Raw genomic sequence first — 23,934 nt, forward strand, 5'->3', positions numbered from 1 at the left:
GTTAGAGTGTGCCTCAGATCGTGTGTGACTCCGTCCATGCTGTTTGTAGCTCCACGTGCACCGGAGCGCATAGGAGCAAGCCCCCGCTGTAAACCCGTTACCAGCGTGACCTTTTGCACAGGGAGATCAGTCATCATTGGCAGCAGCGAGACTGGGAGAGATACCGCAGCGTAAACCAGCAGACTGTCATTTACCCTGCACGCGCCAAAACGCTACAGCTAAGTAACAACCAGAGACTGTCGCTACCAAATGTACAAGTTGTATTACTGCTTGAAGTTAACACATGAAGTACTGTTGTAACCTACAAGCCTGCCACTTGAATAAACCCTTCAAACTGGTTATATCTTCTAAGTGTGAGGTCTAACAACCACACTGCACGTACTTATATACACTCTGCCAATAGGTTATGGGCCCAGCACGTCACGTGCGCGAAGATTAACCCCCTGAAGACAAAGTGCTAGCGCAGTACATAAAAGAACACAAAGGAATTATTTCTAAATTGCCATTTGTAGAAGAGTTAACGAGAATGCACAGTACAGGGCATAGCATGAACTTTCCAAAGCTCAAAGGCTCAGAGAATTACACTACATGGAAGTTCGCTATGGAAATGCAGCTTAAGAGGGAGAAGCTATGGAAAGTCACAATAGCCCCAGGAGAAAGTCCAAACCCAGAAGAGGTAGACAAGGCCATTGGCACAATAGGCCTGGCTGTGGAGCAGCATGTTTATTCTACTATCTGTGGGAAGGAGTCCGCTAAGGACATGTGGACAACTCTACAAGGTGCTTATGAAAATAAAGGCTTAATGAGAAGGATAAGTCTGAGACGCACACTGTATGGAACAAAATTGAATGCATGCAAGGACATGAACGATTATATTGATAAAATACTATCGATAGCTCAGCAATTGGCGTGTGTAGGAGCAAAAGTGGATGAGGAAGAAGTAGCAATGGTAATGCTGCAGAATTTGACAGAGGAATTTGACTTTCTGGTTGTCGCACTAGAGTCAAATGAGACCAAGCTTACAACTGAAGTTGTGAGAGCCAAACTACTGCAGTTCCAAGAGAGAATCCACAAGGATGCCATAGCTGAAGGTTCTGCCTTAGTAGCAAAGGGTGCGAAACCCAAGAAATGCACATTCAAATGTTATGTGTGCCACAAAGTAGGGCACAAGGCTTCAGAATGCAGGCTGAAGAACACTAGTGGCATGCACAAGCGGCATGATAAAAAGAACGAGTCAGCACTGAATGTAACAGACAAGCCAAGGAGGGATCTCTGGTACATGGACTCGGGAGCCTCTAGACACTTCAGCTGCAACAAGGAGTGGTTCAATTCTTTAACACAGTGTAACCCCACAACAGTTACCGGGATTGGTGAAAAGATCCTTACTGCTTCAAGTGTTGGGACAATCACAGTGAGACTAAGAATTGAGGGACAGACAGTAGTCACAGATATCCAAGACGTCCTGTATGTACCAGAATTGGGAAGTAACCTCATCGCTATCAGCGTACTCGAGGCAAAAGGCTACAGAGTCCAGTTTGCAAAGGGCAAGTGCATGGTGCATAATGAAAGAGGGACTGTAATTGCTTCAGCAACCCGATGCAACCAACTATACGTCCTAGACACAGATGAATGTGTAGCTTTGGCAGCCTCTGCTGAAAATGAGTCCATGGAGCTCTGGCACAGACGTTTGGGACACTTAGGATATGATAATGTCCAGAAATTAGCTGATGGGATGGCAACAGGAATCACAGTGAAAGACACCGGAAGACCTGTGTGCGAGAGTTGCATAAAAGGCAAGCAGACCCGCAACCCATTTCCCAAGTCAGCAGGCAGAGCAGAAACACAACTAGCTCTGGTACACACAGATGTGTGCGGACCAATGGAAGAGGAGTCAACCAGTGGTTACAAATACTTCATGACTCTCATCGATGACGCCACAAGAATGACACACGTATACTTCATAAAGAAGAAAAGTGAGGTGGTCAAGAAAATTGTGGAGTACAAGAACCTAGTGGAAACTCAGACGGGCCTAAAACTAAAGGTCCTGAGATCCGACAATGGGGGAGAGTACGAAAATGAAGTACTAACCGACTTCCTAAAAAGGCATGGCATAAAGCATCAGCTGACGATGGCCTACACGCCTGAACAGAATGGCGTAAGTGAAAGGGCGAACAGAACAATCGTTGAAAGAGCACGAGCGATGGTGAACGATGCTGGCCTGGAGAAGAGTTTTTGGGCAGAAGCTGTATCTACTGCAGTATACCTGAAAAACAGAACACCTACAGTGGCCGTGAAGGGAAAAACCCCCTTAGAGGCCTGGTCTGGGAAGAAGCCAGACATCAGTCACCTCCGTGTCTTTGGGAGCAGAGCTTATGCACATATACCAAAAGAGAGAAGGAAGAAACTTGACCCAAAATCAAGACAGTGCATATTGCTAGGCTATTGTGAGGAGAGCAAAGGGTACAGGCTCTGGGATGCAGAGAACAGACGTCTCCTGAAATCAAGAGATGTGATATTTCAAGAAACAGCATCACCCACAAAAGCAAAAGAGCAAGAAAAGCAAGCACTAGTAGAGGTATGTGAAATAGAAAGCATACCTGCAACAGAAAATACTGAAGAAGGAAGCGAACCAACTAAAAGAGCTTCTGTGAGAAGAAACAAGGGCATACCAGCCAGAAGATATGAGGAAGAATATGCGAATATTGCTTTCAGTGAACCTCAGAGTATTCAAGAAGCGAAAGCGTGCAGTGATTGGGCGAAATGGAAATCTGCAATAGACACAGAGTTATCAGCACTGAGAGAGAACGATACTTGGACCATAGTAAATAGGCCAAGCAACCGCAAGACAGTCAAGAACAAGTGGGTCTTCTGCAAGAAGTTAAATTCAGACGGAGAAGTTGCCCGTTACAAAGCCCGTCTTGTTGCTAAGGGATACACACAGAGATCCGGAATTGACTATGGGGAGATATACTCACCTGTTGCGAGGTATAACACTCTCAGATTAGTAATTGCAGTCGCCACTTTACAAGACTTACTGCTATACCAATTAGACTTCGATTCAGCGTTTCTAAATGGAGAACTACTTGAAGAGATCTATATGGAATCACCAGATCATTATGATGAGAATGAACTTCAGACAGAGAAAGTGTGTCTTCTGAAGAAATCCATATATGGCCTAAAGCAGAGTGGTCGTTGCTGGTACATAAAATTGGACACAGTACTGCTTGAAATGAATTTTATTAGATCAGAGACTGACCACTGCCTTTATCACAAAACTCTGGGAGAAAAGTTGTTCATCATAGCAGTCTATGTGGATGATATACTTATAGCAGGCCACGAAGATCACATCACAAGTGTAAGAGATCAACTGAAACAGAGATTCAAGTTGAAAGACTTAGGTCCAGCCAATCATCTGTTGGGCATGAGGATTGTTCAAAACTTGCAAAAGGGAACAGTCACAGTCGACCAACAAACGTACATCGAGGCAACAATCTTGAAGTATGGGATGGCAGACTCCAAGTCAGTGAATACACAAATTGACAAAAGCATCAAGATTACAAAAAGTATGTCACCAACCACACAAGAAGAAATAGAGGAAATGCAAGATGTTCCTTACAAGAACGTGGTTGGAAGTCTTATGTATGCAAGTATTGGAACTCGTCCAGACATCACTCATGCAGTCAGTCGGGTGAGCCAATTTGCAATAAATCCTGGAAGACAACACTGGATCGCAGTGAAGAGGATCCTGAGATACCTAAAAGGTACAAGTTCCTTGAAATTAAAATTCGCCAAGACAAGCAATTCAAATTTGAAAGTCTTCTGCGATGCCGACTGGGGAGCAGATGAAGATGATCGTCGTTCCCACACCGGTTACCTGTTCACACTGGCCGGAGCAGCAGTTAGTTGGGCGAGTAGAAAACAACCGACCGTTGCTCTCTCAACAACCGAGGCCGAATACATGGCTCTTACAGAGACATCAAAAGAAGCACTCTGGATCAAAGAGACTTTGTGTGAGTTAGGTCTACTTTATGAAGAAGAGACTATCAGTATCGCATGTGATAACAGGGGAGCAATAGATCTTTCCTGTACTACCAAGCACCATGGAAGGTCAAAGCACATCGCGATAAGACATCACTTCATCAGAGAACTAGTGGAGAACAAGTCCATCGATGTTGAATACATTGCAAGTGAACAGAATGTCGCTGACATGCTTACTAAAGGACTGTCGGGAAACTTGCTTACTAAGTTCGTGAAGGACTGTGGACTTGTCTAAGTTCAAAAATGTTGATTTGAAGTTTTTGATGTTCTGAATGTCTTTTTTTCTCTCTAACCATATTTTCGGTTACAGGTATTACAAAAGGACAAAGCATTGTATTGAGTTCTTTTATGTAGCCGAAGACAGCCTTAAGCGAGGGGGAGTGTTAGATAGCAGCGCTCAGCGCCTGTCTCCGCATACACTGCTTAGTGTAAGACTTACAGTCTTCCTTTTCCCCCTTGCAGCCAACGTAGTTAAGCGTCACCCTGAGTGACAGGTCGCTTAAGCGAATAGCAGGGCAGAGACCCCTGACCCTGCTGGCAGCGTTACTCTTTCCTGTGAGGAAGTCCCCGCGTTAGAGTGTGCCTCAGATCGTGTGTGACTCCGTCCATGCTGTTTGTAGCTCCACGTGCACCGGAGCGCATAGGAGCAAGCCCCCGCTGTAAACCCGTTACCAGCGTGACCTTTTGCACAGGGAGATCAGTCATCATTGGCAGCAGCGAGACTGGGAGAGATACCGCAGCGTAAACCAGCAGACTGTCATTTACCCTGCACGCGCCAAAACGCTACAGCTAAGTAACAACCAGAGACTGTCGCTACCAAATGTACAAGTTGTATTACTGCTTGAAGTTAACACATGAAGTACTGTTGTAACCTACAAGCCTGCCACTTGAATAAACCCTTCAAACTGGTTATATCTTCTAAGTGTGAGGTCTAACAACCACACTGCACGTACTTATATACACTCTGCCAATACATCCAACTCCAAGGCTATAGGCTGCAGTGACTGCTCCTACACTGTGACAAAAGCCAGATGCTGTCGCAACATTTTGCTGTCACCCTTCAGCGAGTGACACCTGGGTGCCGCCTACACAGTCCACTAGATTAGGATCTTCATATAGGCCTGAAAAGAGGTCATGGCCATGGTGAGTGGGTATGGCTAAGATCTGTTTTGTGAATTTTGGGGGTGTTTCCAGCATGTTCCGAGCAGCTGGGCAGTCCCCAGCTTACCTTTCTGGACTGATTAGATTATGTGTGCATGGCATCTATTCAGGGATCACTTGCTGCTTTGCAGAAAAGATCAATGGGTGATCAAAGCTTCACCCAACTTCCTCCCTCTCATAGGACGCTGCAGCCTGTAGGTAGGACAGCAGGATAGCATCCGAACATTGGGATTGCTCTGCTGGAATCAGGACAGTAGGGAGGTATGCATACACTACTGGACTGTAAGGTGCAAGAAACAGCCCACAAGAAGAGTGCAGATCACCCCTAAGTGGCAGTGTGAGGGTTGTCTATACTGTAGATGCCATTTTGCCACAAGGACCTTCTTGATGTCCTATATGTGCCCAGTAATGGAGGGACAGTGCCAAATAAGAGGTAGGGTGCTAAGTGTGCCCAGTAAGGAGAGAGAAGATGCTAGGTATGCCATGTAAGAAGTGGCGCACTAAGTCCTCCTTGTAAATCGGATTGGAGGAGGTGCTATGTGTGCCCGTTAAGTGTTGGGGTTATACGTGTGCAAAGTAAGGGAGGAGACAGGGGTATCTAGATGTGCAAAGATAGTGATGTGTTGGTAAGTGTGTCAATTAAGCAAGGGAGTTGCTAATGGCATCAAGTAAAGGAAGGAGCAGGGTTGCTAGGTATGCCCAGTAGGTGGTAGGTTGCGAAGTGTGAACACTAAGGAATTTTGCTTTGGAGCCCAAAAAGTTCTCGGTACTTGTGAGTTATCCGGGCGTCCGATTTTGTACTTACGATTTGCATGCGATTTGCATGCGATATCGCATACGATATCGCATACGATATCGGATCCGATTTGCGATTTACATGCGATTTACATGCGATTTAGCATGCGATTTGCATCAGATTTGCTATTCATTTCATTACCCCACTATCCCCAAAGTGTGTCTATCAACGTGAACCCGAAGCGTGGCGAGCGCAGCGAGCCCGCGAGGGGCGGCGGTACGCGTCCTCCGACCTTTTCATGCCCTACTATCCACTAGGGCGTGGAGTGAGAATAGAATAGTGTGGCGAGCGCAGCGAGCCACCGAGCCCGAAGCGTGGCGAGCGCAGCGAGCCCCGCGAGGGGACGCGGACACCTGTGAAGCCCGCAAGGGCACGCGGATACCTGTGAAGGTGTCCGCGTCCCCTCGCGGGGCTCGCTGCGCTCGCCACGCTTCGGGCTCGGTGGCTCGCTGCGCTCGCCACACTATTCTATTCTCACTCCACGCCCTAGTGGATAGTAGGGCATGAAAAGGTCGGAGGACGCGTACCGCCGCCCCTCGCGGGCTCGCTGCGCTCGCCACGCTTCGGGTTCACGTTGATAGACACACTTTGGGGATAGTGGGGTAATGAAATGAATAGCAAATCGGTACTTGTGAGGCTCCCGATTTTGTATTTACGATTTGCATGCGATTTGCATGCGATATCGCATACGATATCGCATACGATATCGGATCCAAAATCGGACGCCCGGATAACTCACAAGTACCAAGTTCTCCAGCAGCTATGCCCCTGGTTGGGTCCTATGGAATACTTCTCTTCGAACTTGTTGGCCTTCTGAAAACTACAGTAGCTGATGTTAGAATTAAGAAATCAAATATTCCTTTACTGTACGTCTTAGTTATATACAGTGAAAACAAAATATTCTGTGTTTTAGTCAGTTTATGGACCTTGGATCCAAGTGCTTCATTGGAAAATCAGGCAGGTAACAAATGGCACATGATCTGCTGGAATATCGACTGTTCGAGGATTGGAAACTATCTTTACAGATTGACATACGCAATACTGACATCATTGTATTCCATTATATACTGTATCTCATACAATGCATGGAAAGAATGTCTGTGTAGTTTTAGAATCTGTAACAATTCAGCGTCTCATTATGTTCTATGCCATCGTGTCACCTTTCCTTGTTATCCACTTTTTCTTGCAATTTCTATATCCTATACCCAAGATAAGGCTACTGAAGACATCGGATCGGATAATACAGGTCCCTTGACAAAGGAACATCCAGTTTAAGAGACGTGAGGAAATGAGGTGTCCTATCACCTACACTATTTAACAAATAAAGATAATTTAACTTGGGTATTGCTCTAACTGGAACAAAGTCTTAACTACCCAAGTTGATGACTTTCAGTTCGGGGTGTAGGGATGGAAGCCCCATCCCCATTACTGTTCACAGGTCTATGCAGAGGAGGTGGGGCTAAAATGGTGCATTTTGTCTCATTTTAGCCCAGCCTCTTCCACGTAGACCCATGCCGGGTAGGAGGATGCTGGGGGAACGCTAAAGGGTCCAGGGGCATACGGAAGGCTTGCCCACGTTTCCTGGGGCCGAGAGGGGGACCTGTTTTTCGGGCCATACTGGAAGAGTAGGCAGGTATGATCAAACAATTTGTATAATTTTAGTGGAACAACATAAACATACATCAAGTAGTAATAAATAACATGCTTATAATTACATGGGGTTGGTACATTGGCATGTAAGAGTGACCCCTTATTTCATTCCAAAATCTAGTTCTTACAGATGTTCTATAGCTTTTTTTTTATCTTTTTAAGGAGAAATGTTTTCTATGACATTAGAATCACTTTACACTAAAATTCATCAGCTGAAGCACTGCAAAATTCCCATATGATATACACTGTGGGGCAGATGTAATACGCCTTGGAAAATGATAAAGTGGTGGGAGATAACCTACTAGCCCATTAGCTCCTAACTGACATTTTAACACACAGCCTGTAACATATCAGTTAGGATCTGATTGCCTGTTACGTTATATGTTATTACTTCACCACAGGTTAAATATTTAGGGGCTATTGTTGAGTTGGACGCTTATGTGCCCAAAACAAACAGACTAAAAAAGATGCTCTTAAACATACAGCAGTGTACTGACATGCATGCATTACAGTATACTCATTTGTACCCTATAGCATCCAGTTCTCCACCACAGTGTATATGTCAGGTTAGGTATATGTCAGATGCGCTCACAATCAGGCAGGTTTCAAGCACAGGAATATTTGTAATATATTGTATATTTTGATTAGATAGTCAAATACTTTGTGGGGCCCCAGGGCAAATATTATTAAAAAGTATAACATGTAAATAATCCCAGCTCCACAAATGTGTTAATCACACCGCAGTGCCCCCAGTTAGCATCGTGCCAAACAGAATCCCCAGTTCACAATTGCCACAATAGCCCTCAAGATGGTAATATGATTATTATATAGCTATGTGTGGGGGCTCCCCATGTCCACTGCTGTTTTACCAGTGCAGATACACATAATGAAATTGAATAGGATGAGAGATTCAGAGTGAGAGATTTGGTAAGAAATCTCCAGGTTTTTTTTAAAGCAGCAATCATTTACACTGCAAAATCAAACTGGTTTTGCAGTGTAAATGATTGCCGCTTTAAAAAAACTGCAGATTTCTTACCAAATCTCTCACTTTCTAAATCTCTCATCTTATTAAATTTCCCTCTCAGTCTTTGTTGGCAACACACACACACACACACACACACACACACACACACAGACAGATACTGCATTTGGACATGTGTGCACCTTTTGCCTCTTACAGTATAGAAGAGTAATACACACATGAATTATTGATTCTACCAATAACATGGGCACAAATACAATATTCTTCAAAATTGTGGCACGGAAATACTGATTCATTTTCCCCGACTTACTGTCTCTTCAGATTGTAATGTTATGGTCAGGTCTACGGATGTACAGTAAGTAACTTTCATTACAAAAGAAATATTGCTGTCTTTCTGTTTCCTCCTAGAATTGTATCTCTTATTGAGCTGCGGATTTCTAAAGCACTGAGTGGTCTACAAACGCTGGCAGCCCTGAGAATACATCTGAGAAGCATGGATTTACAGCAGCTTGTGAGATCTGTGTGAATTTCTGATAAGCCGATAGAATGCAGACCATCTGAATGGTACCGGGGGTCTCCTAGCAACACTACTACTACACTTTATGGAGTGCTATGTTTACAGGCATAAAAAGCAGCGAGAAAACACAATATACTGTAACTAGCAAATTATATAGTTCAACATTTATACTATGCAATCAAACCTACCTAATATTATATTTCATTACCATTTTTTTTAAAGTAGATTTAACCCATTCGTTGTCCCTTGTTGTTTAAAATGAAATAGGTAAGTGTCCTGTCTAATAGTTATTAAAGTCTGTCCACAGCAACCAGAACACATGGTCCCATGGATAATGATCACTGATGCAGGCAACATATGTGCCCCTGGAAATATTATGCTATCCCAGCAGGGGTGGTTTAAAAGAGATGAATGCCCATGTGCAGGGATCGAGTAGGCCCTCCCTCTCGGGGGTGCAGTAGTCTGGCATACCTCCCAACTGTCCTGGTTACTGCGGGAACGTCCCGGTAAATGGGGACATTAGTGTCCTGGCGGGGGGGCAAGTTGGGAGTCCCCGCCTGTCACCCATGAATAGATGCTACAGCATCTATTCATGCCCCACAGCGGCGAAAACGGGGGCATGGCCTCGTGGGAGCACCACTAGTATAGGTCACGCACCTTTAGCTAGACCACGCCCCAAATTTCCGGTGCGCCTTCAGTGCGCGTGCCAGAGGCATTGTGCCAGAGTCTACTGCACATGCAGTCTTCACTAGAAACATGGGGTGAAATGTAATATGGTGAGAGAATCAGAAAGTGAGAGATTTAGTAAGAAATCTCCAGTTTTTTTAAAGCAGCAATCATTTACACTGCAAAATCAAACTGGTTTTGCAGTGTAAATGATTGCCGCTTTAAAAAAAAACCTGAGATTTCTTACCAAATCTCTCACTTTCTGCTTCTCTTACCCTATTACATTTCACCCATGATGTTCTCCAGAAAGTGAGCAAAATTATAGCAGTACAAGCAGTGGTGTAAGTTCATCCCAGTTGCCCGGAGGCAAGGTAAGTACTGGTGCCATCCCAAATAGCTCATTCAGTAAGGTGTCTGTCTTCAGTAAGGTCATGGGTCTAATACAGGGTGTGACACTTGCAAAAATGATGTTAGAGGGGGGAGTAAGCCACATTAGCAATATCAACTGCTTTCAAATAACTGATTCAAACTCAAAGGGAAGGTGAGGTGCTCCCTTGGGAGCAGGAGCCCGGCGGCAGATGACTCCATTGCCTCCCAGAGTTCTGCCTCTGAGTACAAGTGTGCGGTGTAGGCCCAATGTGCACAGCACGCCCTGCACTCATAGCATATATGTCATTCGGATATCCAGCACATTTACCAAGCAAAACCTTTCAGAACTAGCTGCTACCAACCTGTAAGCGTTTTTTTTGTCTGAGAGTGCCGTACCTCCCCCCAATACTTGCATGATTATTAGTAAGCGCACCCATTGAAAGATTGCAGCGTTGGAGCCAGTGGATGATGCCAGTTTTTGTTGCTGTCTACTAGATAATAAATATGCCTCTTAGGGACATGTTTATTAGGATTTTATGCGACAAGAGGGGTTTTTAATGGATTACACATTTTCACCCAAATTTTGTAATTACGTTTTCAACATTTTTTAACATTGCTATTTGTATTATGATTATTTAATCATTTAAGCATTGCCTTTGCCCCTTTTTTGATAGTCCTTCTAATAAAGACAAACATTTATCTGAAGCCCCTTTTCCATGCATGAAATCGTTCTTTTTTATGTAATTATTTAATACAAGTAAAACCCCGGGATTGTGTAAATGCAAGTTTTAAGTCTACATTCACAGACATTGAATTTTCTGCGTTGCCAAAAATGGTTATGTACAGTACATGCTTACATGTCTCCAAGCGATAAATGCAATCCGAAGTGTGTCCTAGGTGTATGTATTCATTGCTAGTTGAAGACAACAGATGATGGGTAGAAGGCTATAATGGGACAACCTACATTGTGCTTACAGTACCTAGGTTATCGCATTAAAATATGACAGTCTTTATAAGTGTTCACTATTCTATAGTATAGTCTTTAACGCCTTTCATTATTCTTCATTGAGACTAAACCAAATACAAAGCTGTCCATAATAATAATAATGAGAAGTAAAACAGTGGTTCTCAACTTAGGTCCTTAAGGACCCCCTACAGTGCACGTTTTCCAGGTCACCCTGCAGTTGCACGCATTATTCACTGACACATTTTAAAAGACCCACAGGTGAGCTAATTACTTCACTTGTGACTCTGTGCGGGGACCTTAAAAACGTGCACTGTTGGGGGTAATTGAGGACCGAGGTTGAGAACCACTGAAGTAAATCCTTTTGGATACGTTATAGCAGCTATAAAACTGACATGCAATACATCCTCGGAGACAGTTTTGAATGGGAATAGAGACTGAATAACATTCCCTTCAGTATTCCCAATGGACGCTGCCACTAACCATAGTGAGGTATGGGCAGTCAGCAAGTGCAATACCGGACCTTTAACATTCAGTCCAACATCAAACATTTCCCCAAAAGAGTTGTAAACATAGTGTTGGAAAATACTTCTTTCTAACTAATAATAATTTTCGTTCCAGGTGCCACGCAAATATTAGAGCACTTATTTTAATTGCAAAGCTGTCCATACAGATGGAGTCACTCTCATTCAGCTGGCAGCTGGCCATAGAATCGCCAACCAGTAGCCTCCACCAGCCCCTGCTATCCGCCTGAAGGGGGCACGTGCACATGAGATGCTCACTTGCCCCGTTCCCACAGAGCTCTCCACCGCCTCCCCATCACTTCCTGCTGGTCCCCGCTGCCTCCCTGCACCCCTCCCACCCAAGGGCGTAACTACCATAGGTGCAAGGGGTGCAGCTGCTATGGGGCCCAGAGCTGAAGGGGCCCCATCTTTACTGTGTAAGTAATATGTTTTACATACATTTATAACCATCAGTTGCTAAATAGGGGGCCCTTACAAACTTTTGCTATGGGGCCCACAAATATTTAGGTACGCCGAGTCCCGCCCCTAACCCTGCTTGTCTCCCTGAAGTGGAGACGGGAAGGGATTCCACCACCCATCGTTGAGCAACGGAGGTGCATGTGCATGTAAAGCGCTTGTGCATCCTCGTCAGATGGAGCGCCAGCAGGGGGGATGTGGCGAGGGCTGGAGCTGTATGAGAGGCGCTCCATCTGTACATTGCAGACCAGTGGACAAACAGAGTGTCCAATAGTTCAAGAGACTACATCCCGGGCACATTTAACAATGTTACAGAAGGGATTACAGTCCCAGGCCTCCACCTAAGAGCAGGTCCAGGTTGCTTTTTCACTAAGGAGCCGGGACACGGAGCTTAGCTCTGCCCCTAACACCCGCGAAGCCCCGCCCCCGCGTTTTGATTGGTCTTCAGGGCAATCAACCAAAGAGAATTGATGACCATCGATATGTAAAAACAGCGATGGTCATCCTTTGAATAGAAATACACTATCGATGGCCATTGTTGCCTTTGCCATTGATGGTGCCATCGATGGCAAAGGCAACGATGGCCATCCCTATTATGCAATTTCAAATTAGCTGCTGCAGATCCTCAAATTGTGCAGCAAAATGTTGTGAAACATAAAACATATCATTTTTTAATAAGAGAAGAATCTAATATTATTCATATTTCACCTTTTCTATATTAATATGTCACAATCTTATCACCATGTATTTTTTTAAAGCTGACCTTGTACATACCTTGTCATTGATTAATAGTTCAATTGGGTGATTTCCCCACTCAATCAGCACAATCTCATTGGCTTGTCCTTGTACAGCATAGGAGAAGGGGGTTCCAATGCCAGGAGAGGCACTGGACTTCAGCCACATACAGATTGTAAAAGCAAACAGCTCGGGCAGAGTCTTTTTAATCTTCCCATACAAGTAATTGGTACGAAGCGGGAGGGAAACCTTGAAATCATCTGGTGATTTAAATGCGCTGCTTCCTGTTAAAACACAGAGTAAACACAAAATTTAATGCTTTGGGTTATTTACCTGACAGTGAAGAAAAACAACTTTGTTTTAAAAATATAAATATATAACATTGTAAAAGAGACAAAATAAGGTGCATTATTGAAACAAGAGCAACAGTAATCAGTAACTATAGTAAAATAAACCTAAAAGAAAAAATGATGACCATAAATATTAATTTCCCCCCCCCCCCCCCCCCACACACACACACACACTTACTTGTAACCATTGAACAGGATACAAACAAAGTACTGTAGATACATAACACTGTGCCAGAGACCTGGGGAATAGTGAGGACTAGTTTATCTAGTAGTTGCTTCAATCTGACCAGGGCTATTTTTGTGCAGGCTCCAGCAGGAACTGTGGCCCTTATTCTAGTTCACTCTTTCTGACAAAATATTTCTTAGATGGACAAACCATTTGCACTGCAGGTGAGGCAGGTGAGGCAGGTGTAAAACCCCACCCAAATCTAATTATCTCTGCACAAGTAACACCTGCCTCACCTGCAGTGCACATGGTTTTGTCCATCTAAGAAATATTTTGTCAGAAAGAGTGAACTAGAATAAGGGCCACAGTTCCTGCTGGAGCCTGCAGAAAAATAGCCCTGAATCTGACTATACAGTAGTATGTGAGGTGTGAAGTATTTGCACCAGACGTCACTAGTGAGTGTGTTAAAGGACCCTATTCAGGTCCATTTGCATTCCCCATGCATTGCACAGATGGTGGGCGTATGTGCATGTGCAGGCACATTTCTGCGCATGTGAATACGCTGGGTGCGTGCGGCCACGGTGAACAGACTGATTGTCGGGTGCACGCACCCAGGATTACGGGCAGGGGGCTGCAGGCCAGGGGACTCGTCCATGGGAATGTCCAGCATTTCATGGGCATTTCCATGGCAATCACCGGTGACGCGGGCACCGGGGGCGGTCATCTGATATCACTGGATGTCTGCTGCCCGCCCACTTCCTACCAAATGTCCACGCACATCTAAGGTTACCTGAGAGCAACCTTAGATGTGCATGAGCCTTCCACATCGTTCGATGGTCCGCGATCATCAAATGGTGTGGGCGTTCCCCCACAGCCTGTGAGTGGATGTTTATGTTGAACATCCATTTGCAGGCCAGGCGAGTGTACCCGGCGTGCGAGGGAGGGGGGGGGTGTCCTGGCATTTGGGGGGTTGCACCTGGTAGACCCTCAAGGCTGCGAATTTGCAGCCTTGCGAATCAACCAGAATAACCCCAAAGTGTCAATGGAATCTACTTGACTCTATTATTTTTTTAAATATATATTACATTTAAAGTGAATAAAGTGTAGTTGGTGCTTGGACAGTATTAGGACATACTGTAATTATGACTTTATTTTGATGAAGAATACATTTTAATGAGTTATTGGTGGAAAGTCTGTCATTTTTTCAACAAACGTTATGTTAATCTTCATGTATTTAGCATTTATGGGCCCCATTTCCATTATACATACCCGGGCATGGCATTGATTAGGATTCACGTTACAGAGTGGAAAGAAAGAGCCATCAAATCCATTCAGTACGTGTTCTGATTGTCTGTAGCAGAAAGGTGCAGCACTTTTGTTTTCCTCTAAAGGCGTGATGTAGCAACCTTGCGTGGTACAGCATCCTGCCACGTGCTGCACTGATAGTAACCGCATATGCAATTACTATCACAAAGGCCAGCGATGCTAAGAAGAGTTGCCCTTTACAATGAGTGCCTGGACTTCTGGGCTTATGTCTGGGTAGTCCATCTGCATATGCACAGAATGATGTGGCAACCGTGGGGTATGCTGGGAGGTATCCAATCTACTGAGAAGGATCCCTCTACACAGCATGGATGCAGACAGAAGCTCATAGGCTTCTATAGGTTAACACCAGCATTTGTTGGCATTAACCTCCTCACTGAAACCTGGTGTTGATGGACTTATTATATATGGGGAATGTGGAAAAACACTGAAAACAGGTTTTTACTGCATTTGCCCACTAGTACATCCTGGCCCTGAGTATTATAATCATTCCACTAAGGGGGGGGGGAGTGGATATGTTGCTAATCGTAGCAAATCACATTCTATTTTTCATTTCATAGAATGCAATAGATAAATGATATGGACAACTTCTGCTCCTTAAAAATGATTGATACATCTCCCCATAAGTAACAGTCAGATTTCACTACTTCTTGCAACCTATCAGCCAATAATAGCCAATTTAGCCAACTGATAGATGACTTCTTTGAAAAGCTAGTGTTTGAAGAGCCTCTGAAGCCCCTTGGTGGCTCAAAACAGTCTGCAATTGTTAGGTTCCACAATCCCAGGAATTATCCCAGGAATTATCCTGCTAGTCATTGTTTTATTTGTGCAATGGTGAGGTTGTACAATGGGCAGTGTACTTATAAACCCTGAATTGTATGGCAAAAAAAGAACCATTTAAGACACATCTAGTCTGCTCAGTCTTTATAATATGTCATGGACACTCTAAAAACAGTGGTTCTCAAACTGTGGGTCCTGACCCCAAAGTAGGGTCTCAGCATAGGGTCGTGACTCCATGTTGCTGACCATCAGGCTTATGGCTTTTCTAATCTCAGTCAGTGATTCAAGGAGTCTGAAAAACCTGTTGAATTGTCTGTTATTTTAGACTCCTCCCATCATGTTGTGCCACCACAATGCTGCCATGTATGTGCTGTCTGCTGACTACACTTGTGATGTGATGACCTTCTGCCGTAACTTGCTGGGGTCCTGTCATTATTTTTATTGTCAAAGCAAAATAGTTTAAGGACCCCTGCTCTAAAATTACTAAAATATTACACTAAGGAATTCATAATTGTATTAAAATGGAAAATCCAATTAGTACTAGGCAATTGTATTAAGAAATAATGCACATTGCGGCTATTAACGTGCACATTCTACTACAAAGCTCAATTATTGAAAATCAATCTCTCTCTTTCTCTCTCTCTCCCCCTCTCCCCTTCTCTTACATCTGGCCTCCATACATGTTCTAATTGTTGATCATTTCCTACCTGTAATGCCTGTAGTAACCTCTGCTGCACTGGCCCTTGAGGTTTAAATATGTCAAAAAATGTATATCTGAATTCAAGACCTGGGGCTCTAGTTCTCGGAATGCTTGGGGCTATGTTATATGAATACACTGCATAGTTAGAACATCTCTCAGTGAGTAATTGCAGGATAGTTTGCTGATCAGGGACACTTCAATGACATACTTCTGAGCATTCATTTTCCTTCACCCCATTGATTATTATGTGATACAAATCTGTCAAGGTACTGCTGGAGTTCTGTTAAGACAAGCTTCTCTTACCTTGAATTCAAATGACTACTCTTGGCATTATTGTAGCAGGAATAATTGAATCACCACTGAGCACATTGACTGACTAGTCTATGTTTCTTTGCATGAGTAGCATAGGCAATGTGCTATTGTTGGGATGAAAATGACTTTAGCAGTGGTTTACAAAATAGATATTTTTTTACATGAAAAAGACAATTATAGAGCCTTGAACACGATGTAATAAAAAATAATATTCACTCCATATGTAAATGCCATCACTACAGATGGAGCGCCTCTTGTTCAGCGCCGGGGCTCGCCAGAATGGCGATATGGTGCTCCATCTGATTGGGACGCGCAAGCATCCCACACGCACGCGCATCCCAGTTTCTGGGTGGAGGGGGATGCGAACCTTGCCCGTCTCCACTTCAGGGAGATGGGCAGGGTTAGGGGTGGGATCGGGGAGGTGGGGGTGAGCGGCAGGTACCGGCAGTGAGGCGCCAGGAACCAGTGGGGAGTTCCGTTGTAAGGGTACGTGCATGCGGCTGGCGGTTGGCGATCCGATCTCCAGACCCCCACTAGATGGAGAACGCTTCATCTGTATTTTCATAAAATTATTAGAGAACATTTTATATGGAGGACTCTAAACCTTAATGATGTCATAGTTTAGTTTTAGAATATTAAGGCCCCCATTCACTAGTGCGATATGGCCACTTTTTATGCATTGCTGCGACAGATCACATAAAGAGTGACACACTGCATGTTATTTATCTGCGATTGCTATGTGAGGCATGTTCCCATGCACCTCGCATCCTAGTCGCAGATCCTATGGGCTGCCATGAATATTTGTAGCAGCCAGTAGCCCTGGCTAGGATCGCATACGATACATTGGGGCAGATGTATTAAGCCTGGCGAAGAGGTAAACTGGAGATAAAGTGGAGATAAAATGGAAGGAGATAAAGCACCAGCCAATCAATGCCCAACTGTCATATTTCAAACACAGCTGATTGGCTGGTGCATTATCTCCTTCGACTTTATCTCTAGTTTATCTCTTCTCCAGGCTTAATACATATGGACCAGTATATGCAAAAGGACCACACACAATGTATCATATGCAATCCTCCGAGCCGCCAGGTGAGTTTGCAGGGTATCGCATGCGAGGTACCGTATTCGATACCGCACCCTAGTGGATGGGTGCTTGTACTTATGTCACCTTATATCAGATGTAGTTGGTTATTATTAATCAGGATTCAGAAAATCACCTCAAACAAACTCAGCTTCCCCAAATTATCTTTACCGAGACTAATTTATTGAATTACCTTTCTCAAGTTCATTAACCCTTTCTAGGAGAGCAGAGAGTGCAGACTCTGTCCTGTGTCTGTGTGCTGCACTCTCATTGTGAAGCAGCGACTTCTCGTCTTCAAGTTCTGCCACTTTGTTTAAAAGCTGATGCTCTAAATCCCCCAGCCTCCTCTGGAGGATCTCTCGAAGATCATTAGGCAAAGCCGCGTAGGACACATTGGATCTCAATTGATGCTTCAACAAAAAAAAAAAAAGACAAATCAATTAGGCATTTGGTAGAAAGGTTAGATATCCAAATTCACCATCCTCTCCGCAATGTGTCCCTGGCATCCCTAGCAGAAAAATGGATTGACCCTTTGCATGCTACAGTAAACTGAAGCTGAGCAATGTTATACCAAGGGCAGTCAGAAACAAAAAAACATATTACATGTTCACTATCTGCTTCTAGTCGGTGTCTGATATGGTGGTGTAGTCACAGCATTGCAGATATAAATGATTTTCTGTAGGTGAAACGTCTTTCCAAGCTGTACAGTCCATAGATTTGTACTCGTCTTGACGCACATTCCAAAATGCGTGATTATGCCAAGGATTATAATGTTCTTACAATTCTACAAGGCATATGAAATAACTATGCCACTCGCTGGGAATTAGGAAATACCCAATAGAGTAACACGGGTTGTGAATATAATGAGTACACAACACAGCAAGACATCATTCTGAGCTGCCCTATTTAAGCATCTTAATTAGTGCATTTGATTCTTGCAGACATATTGCTTTAGATATTAGCCCCATTCTGATGTCAGTAAATTTAATTTGAACTTCAGAGGGAAAATATAATATGTAAATGCATTATGTAATCCATGAATGGAGAAACTGCAGTTCCAACCGCCTTGCTCCCAGTCCCAAAATGTGTATATCAACTGCTGTTATAGCATATTATATAACCATAAATCTGTATCCATTGTCAATGGTTATTGACTGTAAATTGTCCAAATGGTTTTGCACATAAAATAAGTACATTCTTGTGTGCAGTGAATGTTTAACACAGTGTTCACTAATAATAAAACAGGATAGTGCATGATAAAAAGAAATTGATATATATTTTTGTCATACAAGTATAGATTATTAACCCTTTCAGTGCCAACATCTCTGTGAGAGATGTTCAAAATATCCGCTAAAAATGCCAGCGTCGCTCACATTTGTTATATAAATGCAAAAAAAGTGTAAAAAAAACCTATCATTTCATAATGATGAATACAAATGTTTGCTTGTCAATTTTCATACTTATTTTGACAAATTCACTTGGCACTCAAAGGGTTAAGCATTTGGATAAATCTTTTCACAAAGATAGTGGTTTGACACAACACTTCACAATAATGGATTTAGTAGTTATGTTTACATTTAGGTTTACAAGAATTTGAAGCAGGATTTCATGAAACCGGTATAATGCATTCTAAACAAAAGTGCATGCACACTTAGATGATAAGATTTTAGTAAAAGAGTATTTTCTATTGTGGTAAATGTCTGGACTTGTACTATTGATTTTATATTGTTTCTTGCTCTATACTACAAAGTGCATTGCTAATAGCACATTCAATAAATTAAATATACTTTTACTATTATATTGCACATTAACCTTCAGAACTTCCAAATAGTGTACCATGTGAGGGCAGACAGAAAATACATTTGTGAACAGCATAAACATCCGCTCTGCTGTTAAATTGCTTTTACAAACCACAAGATCTTTACGATTTTGACAGTAGTGCATTAATGAACATTAATGAAATCAATGTACTTCATGAGAAGCGGACTTACAGTACAAGCTGCTTTTGTTTTTACTGTCTAACCTAATATCCTTATCAAATATACCAAACGATTAATTTATAAAAAAAAAATTGCAAATAAATAATTGGCTATTAGCTGATTGCAAAGTACTGTACAGTAATGTGACGAGAAATGCCATGATAAACATTTGTATAGGTTTACTCCACTATAACTCCACTTTACTATGTACTCATTCTAATACGTTGACAGCAATAGCAACGGAGCTGTCCAGTACAGTACCTTGGACAGCTCCATGGCAGCTACAACATCGTGCACATACAGTATTACAATACAGTGCATAAGCCTCGAGAAGTTATGAGCTGTCCTTGGTGCTGAACATGTCATTGATTCAATAGTGAACTGTTTAAAACAATCTCAACGTTAAACAGTATCAGAGATTTAATTTCCAATTAATATTCCAATATCGTATAATACGTATGAATGGCATATAAGCATTACATCATAACGAGCTTTTATGTGAATGGACACAAAACTTAGACAATGCATAAAACAAGATAATAATAATAATAATAATAATAATAATAATAATAATAATAATAATACATTTAAAAGTTTTTTTTATTATTAAGAAAAAAATGTACCTCTAAATTCTCCAGCCTGTCCTTCAGGGACTGCATGGTGCGGCTGAGTTGGTCGATGATCTGGCTGGGATCTCTGGGGAGATCTCCCATGGTGTCTTTTCCTCCGGACTTTCCTGCGAGTTTTTTCCAAGATCCATGCTTGCCATCCTGCCCTGCGCTCTCGGACAGGCTCTCGCAGCGTGTAAGCTTGGCAGTCAGCTCCCGGATAGTCTCCTTCTGGTTCCCGATCGTCTCCTTCTGCTGCAGAATGGTCTCCCGCAGCTGAATCACGGTGGATCGCAGTTCCTCTTCTGGGGATCCGATGTAGCCTGGCATGGCACAGCCTGGGGTGGCATCGGGAGGGAGGGCAGTGCACACGAAGCGCTCCCCTGGCTTCTCCTGGCTCTTTATAGTGTTGCCTGTGGCCAGGGCGAACAGGCAGATAATCCCACTTAGCAGGGCGATCATGCCTAGTGCTACTACTGCAGCTCCACACAGGTGGGTGCCCGGCTTGGTGCTCTTTAACTCGCCCAGATCAGATCGCTAGTATTAACCAATGATCTCCCTCTTCAGCCACAACTCTGCCCACAGGTGACTGCAACAGGCAGCTGAGTCCACTCGATATAGTTAGTCCCCTTGGTCCTATGGTGGACTGGGCACTGTTGAAGTTGTGCCAAGTGGCAACAAAGTGTCAGAGAGAAGACTTTCAGCTACTTGGTGGACGTCCAGCCCGGGAGAGCTACTGTATGCGTGTGTCTGCTTTGTGCGATCTCCCTTCTCTCCAGCAGAGACAGGAACTGCCCGAGCTCATCTCACAGGCTCATCTTAAAGGGATAGCATCAGCAGGCGTGTCTGGATTGACACGATCACTGGCATTTAAACGTCATCTCGTTCCATAGCATGCACACAGTATACAGGCTTTCACATGTGATTGTTTGATGATGATGATGAGGATGATGACGATGATGTTGATGGTGGTGGTATTGAAATCTCTGAAATGACTCATGGTTACATAGCAAACACTTAATTGTATTGGAGATATATTCCTTGTACAAAGGGACTAGTACAACCGTTGTGACATTCATATATGTTCGCAAAACACGCAGCTAGGGCAAATCCGCAGGAGAATAGTTTTACTAACCAAAGCCAATCTATTTGATTGTCAATATTTAATTCCAAAAAATGCGTTACAATGTCTTGCTGTTGTGATGGAAGAGTTAATCATTTCCTCTTCACAGGGTGAGATGGGTTTATGATTTTTTTTCCCAGTGTGAAGCCACCATTGAGAAAACAGGAGACACGTGAGAGTTTGCAACTCAAGGGGCAGATGCATTATTAATTAGCAAACTGTATTAATGGACTTCTTGTAATGGGAAGTGGAGAGACTCAACTATGCTACAGTATGACTTTCCATATTGTTGTCTATTACAAGGACTGCTAGAACTGCAGGAAGAAAAAACACGTTTTATGAGCAGAGGCTGAGATTGCTCTACAATTCCTGTTGCAGATTTTTGTGGCATTGTAAATTGGAATTATTGCATACAATCTATGGGAGTTATTGCACAGTTTATAACCTAAAATGATTTTGCGCCTGAATGTAACTCATTTCGTGTTCTTCACATTATTTGCATGCATTTGCCATCAGGTCTGTACATTTAATGTGGAAATATAAGATAAAGCACAATATATTAATGCACATTTCAATGTACCACATTTTTAAAACATCATTGATCTTCAGTTTGAAAATGAGCATAAAACCTTTTTTTCCCCTTCAGGTTTGGTAGTGTACTGTAAGGAGATGCCCAAGGATATGTTTTAAAGGAGATGGCCTTTTAGTTTTAAAGGAACATTAATTCCAAAATGCATATACTGTAGTACTGTACTTGCCACCATGTTTATGTTTAAAGCTACATTACATTGGTGGAAACTGCCTCTTCTGATTGGTGTTCCTGCAAACAAAGCCTCATTGTTACACAGCCTCTGTGAATGTAGTCATGGGGTTCTGGATAAGATAGCTTACTGAACCATCCTCCCAGGGGTTTAGGGAGAGGAAGGTTTTATTTGGGCCCTTGATATATTTTGTTTAGATCTAGCAGCTACCACCATGTAAATAGTCAGTTCCTTATGTGACAATACCTCCCCAGAAAAACAACAAGAACAGAAATGCTATTGCAGGTTATTGTAAAACATGATCAAATTTTACTGTATATATAGACAGTGTATGGTAATAAAAAGATTACATAAAAAATATTTAATAAATTGTGAGTAATAATAGCAACAAAGGTTACAATTCATGAGACAAAAACTGAATTAATCTCACCCACTTTATATGCTAGTAAATGTAATTACAGGTAGGTGGAAAAACAATGTCCACTTCCTTTGGAAATACTGTAGTAGCCTGTTCCTATATGTACTCCCAGAATCCTTTATTTAAAAAAACAATTGGCAGCAATCCTTTTCTGACATTATAGGATTGTTTAATAATGGTGTCTGTAGTTAATCTAATTCAAGATATGTATGGGGTAAATGTCCCAAAGATCCTATTCTGAAGACTGGGCCCGGGAGTTGGTTAGTGGTTATTTAGTGGGTAGTGGCATTCATAGTGGTGCTGAACACCAGTTAAATTGGTACTTTTGAATTTGTCAAAATAGATATGAAACTTGCCATGTAAACATTATTATTATTCATCATAATGATCTGTAATTTACCTTGTAGAGGAAATATATATATTTTGAATTTATATAACAAATGTGAGCAAGGCTGGAATTTTTAAAGAATCAAATCACACTTTTTTGGGAATGCATCTGCCCAAATTTACAAAAAAAAGATAATTATGGAATTTTAAAATAAAGTTACCTGGGCTTTGCTGTGGTTCCTGCACAGCCCTATGATCAGCCATGTGTATCTGATGGACACAGACTGACCACTTTGTTAAAAATTTTTAGAAAAACAAACAAAAAGTTGATAGTTATCTGCACCCGGGAATCCAGAAATTAGTGAGGCGGTGAGGGTAGTCGGTGAGCACTGATGCAGTAATGTGATGATCTGAAGCTGGCATGTCACTTGACACTCTTGACAGGGGCGTAACAAAAGCCAGGGGTCTTCCAGCTATCAATGCTGCTGCCAGGGGTCTGGGACCAACCTTACCCCTCTGCTTGCCGCTGCCGGGACCCACAGATCTACTTGTCTGCGGTCCCGGCTCTCTTCCTGGCTGGCTCCTGCTAATTAAAAATAGCCCACACAAAATGTCCACCCCCTTACAGCAGACACTTTTTGAAGATGCTAGAGAAGGCGGTAGGCTGTTAGGGGCAGTCATTTTGTGAAGGTCATTTTCATTAGCAGGAACCTGCCAGGAGGAGCGTCATTGCATGATCATCACACGTCCCAGGAGAGGACCCACTGCACAGTTTGTAATTAGGCCCGGGGCGATCCATCTCCCGTCCCGAGGTTGAGCAGCCAGCCAGCGTCACCGTGAAACTAGTGAGTGCAGCCTGTGAGGAGTCTGGGGACAGTCAGTCAGTGGGTGGTGTGTAATGAAGGAGAGGAACATGGTGCATATCTGCAGTGGGATGAAGAGGGGGAATAGGGTGTATATGGGAGAAAGGATTTTAGGGTGTATGTAAGTGGAATAGGGTGTGTGGTGGGTATAGAGGGTTATGGGGTGTATGTTGGGGGACAGGAACTGAAGTTCCGAATGTGTTGGGCGTAGCAGTATATGGGGTGTTTGCAGTAAATAGGGGGAGTAAGGTATGTTGGGGGTACTACACAAAGGTATATCTATAT

The 23,934-nt window shown here is 43.0% G+C and overlaps 1 protein-coding gene across 1 annotated transcript in view; it reads right to left on the minus strand.

Moving 5' to 3' along the window:
- Window positions 1-20,971, minus strand: part of NPTX2 (neuronal pentraxin 2) — a 35,597-nt gene extending 14,626 nt beyond the window's left edge. Inside the window, exons 1-3 of the mRNA XM_083153164.1 lie at window positions 20,173-20,971; window positions 17,764-17,980; window positions 12,898-13,142 (exon numbers count right to left, since the gene is read on the minus strand). Of these exons, the coding sequence (XP_083009290.1) occupies window positions 12,898-13,142; window positions 17,764-17,980; window positions 20,173-20,619 (909 nt within the window). The 5' untranslated portion in view covers window positions 20,620-20,971. The remainder of the gene's footprint in view (window positions 1-12,897; window positions 13,143-17,763; window positions 17,981-20,172) is intronic.
- Between the last annotated feature and the right edge of the window lie 2,963 nt (window positions 20,972-23,934).

This window comes from Crinia signifera, chromosome 7, assembly GCF_055691185.1.
Source record: "Crinia signifera chromosome 7, ASM5569118v1, whole genome shotgun sequence".
Lineage (NCBI taxonomy): Eukaryota > Metazoa > Chordata > Amphibia > Anura > Myobatrachidae > Crinia > Crinia signifera.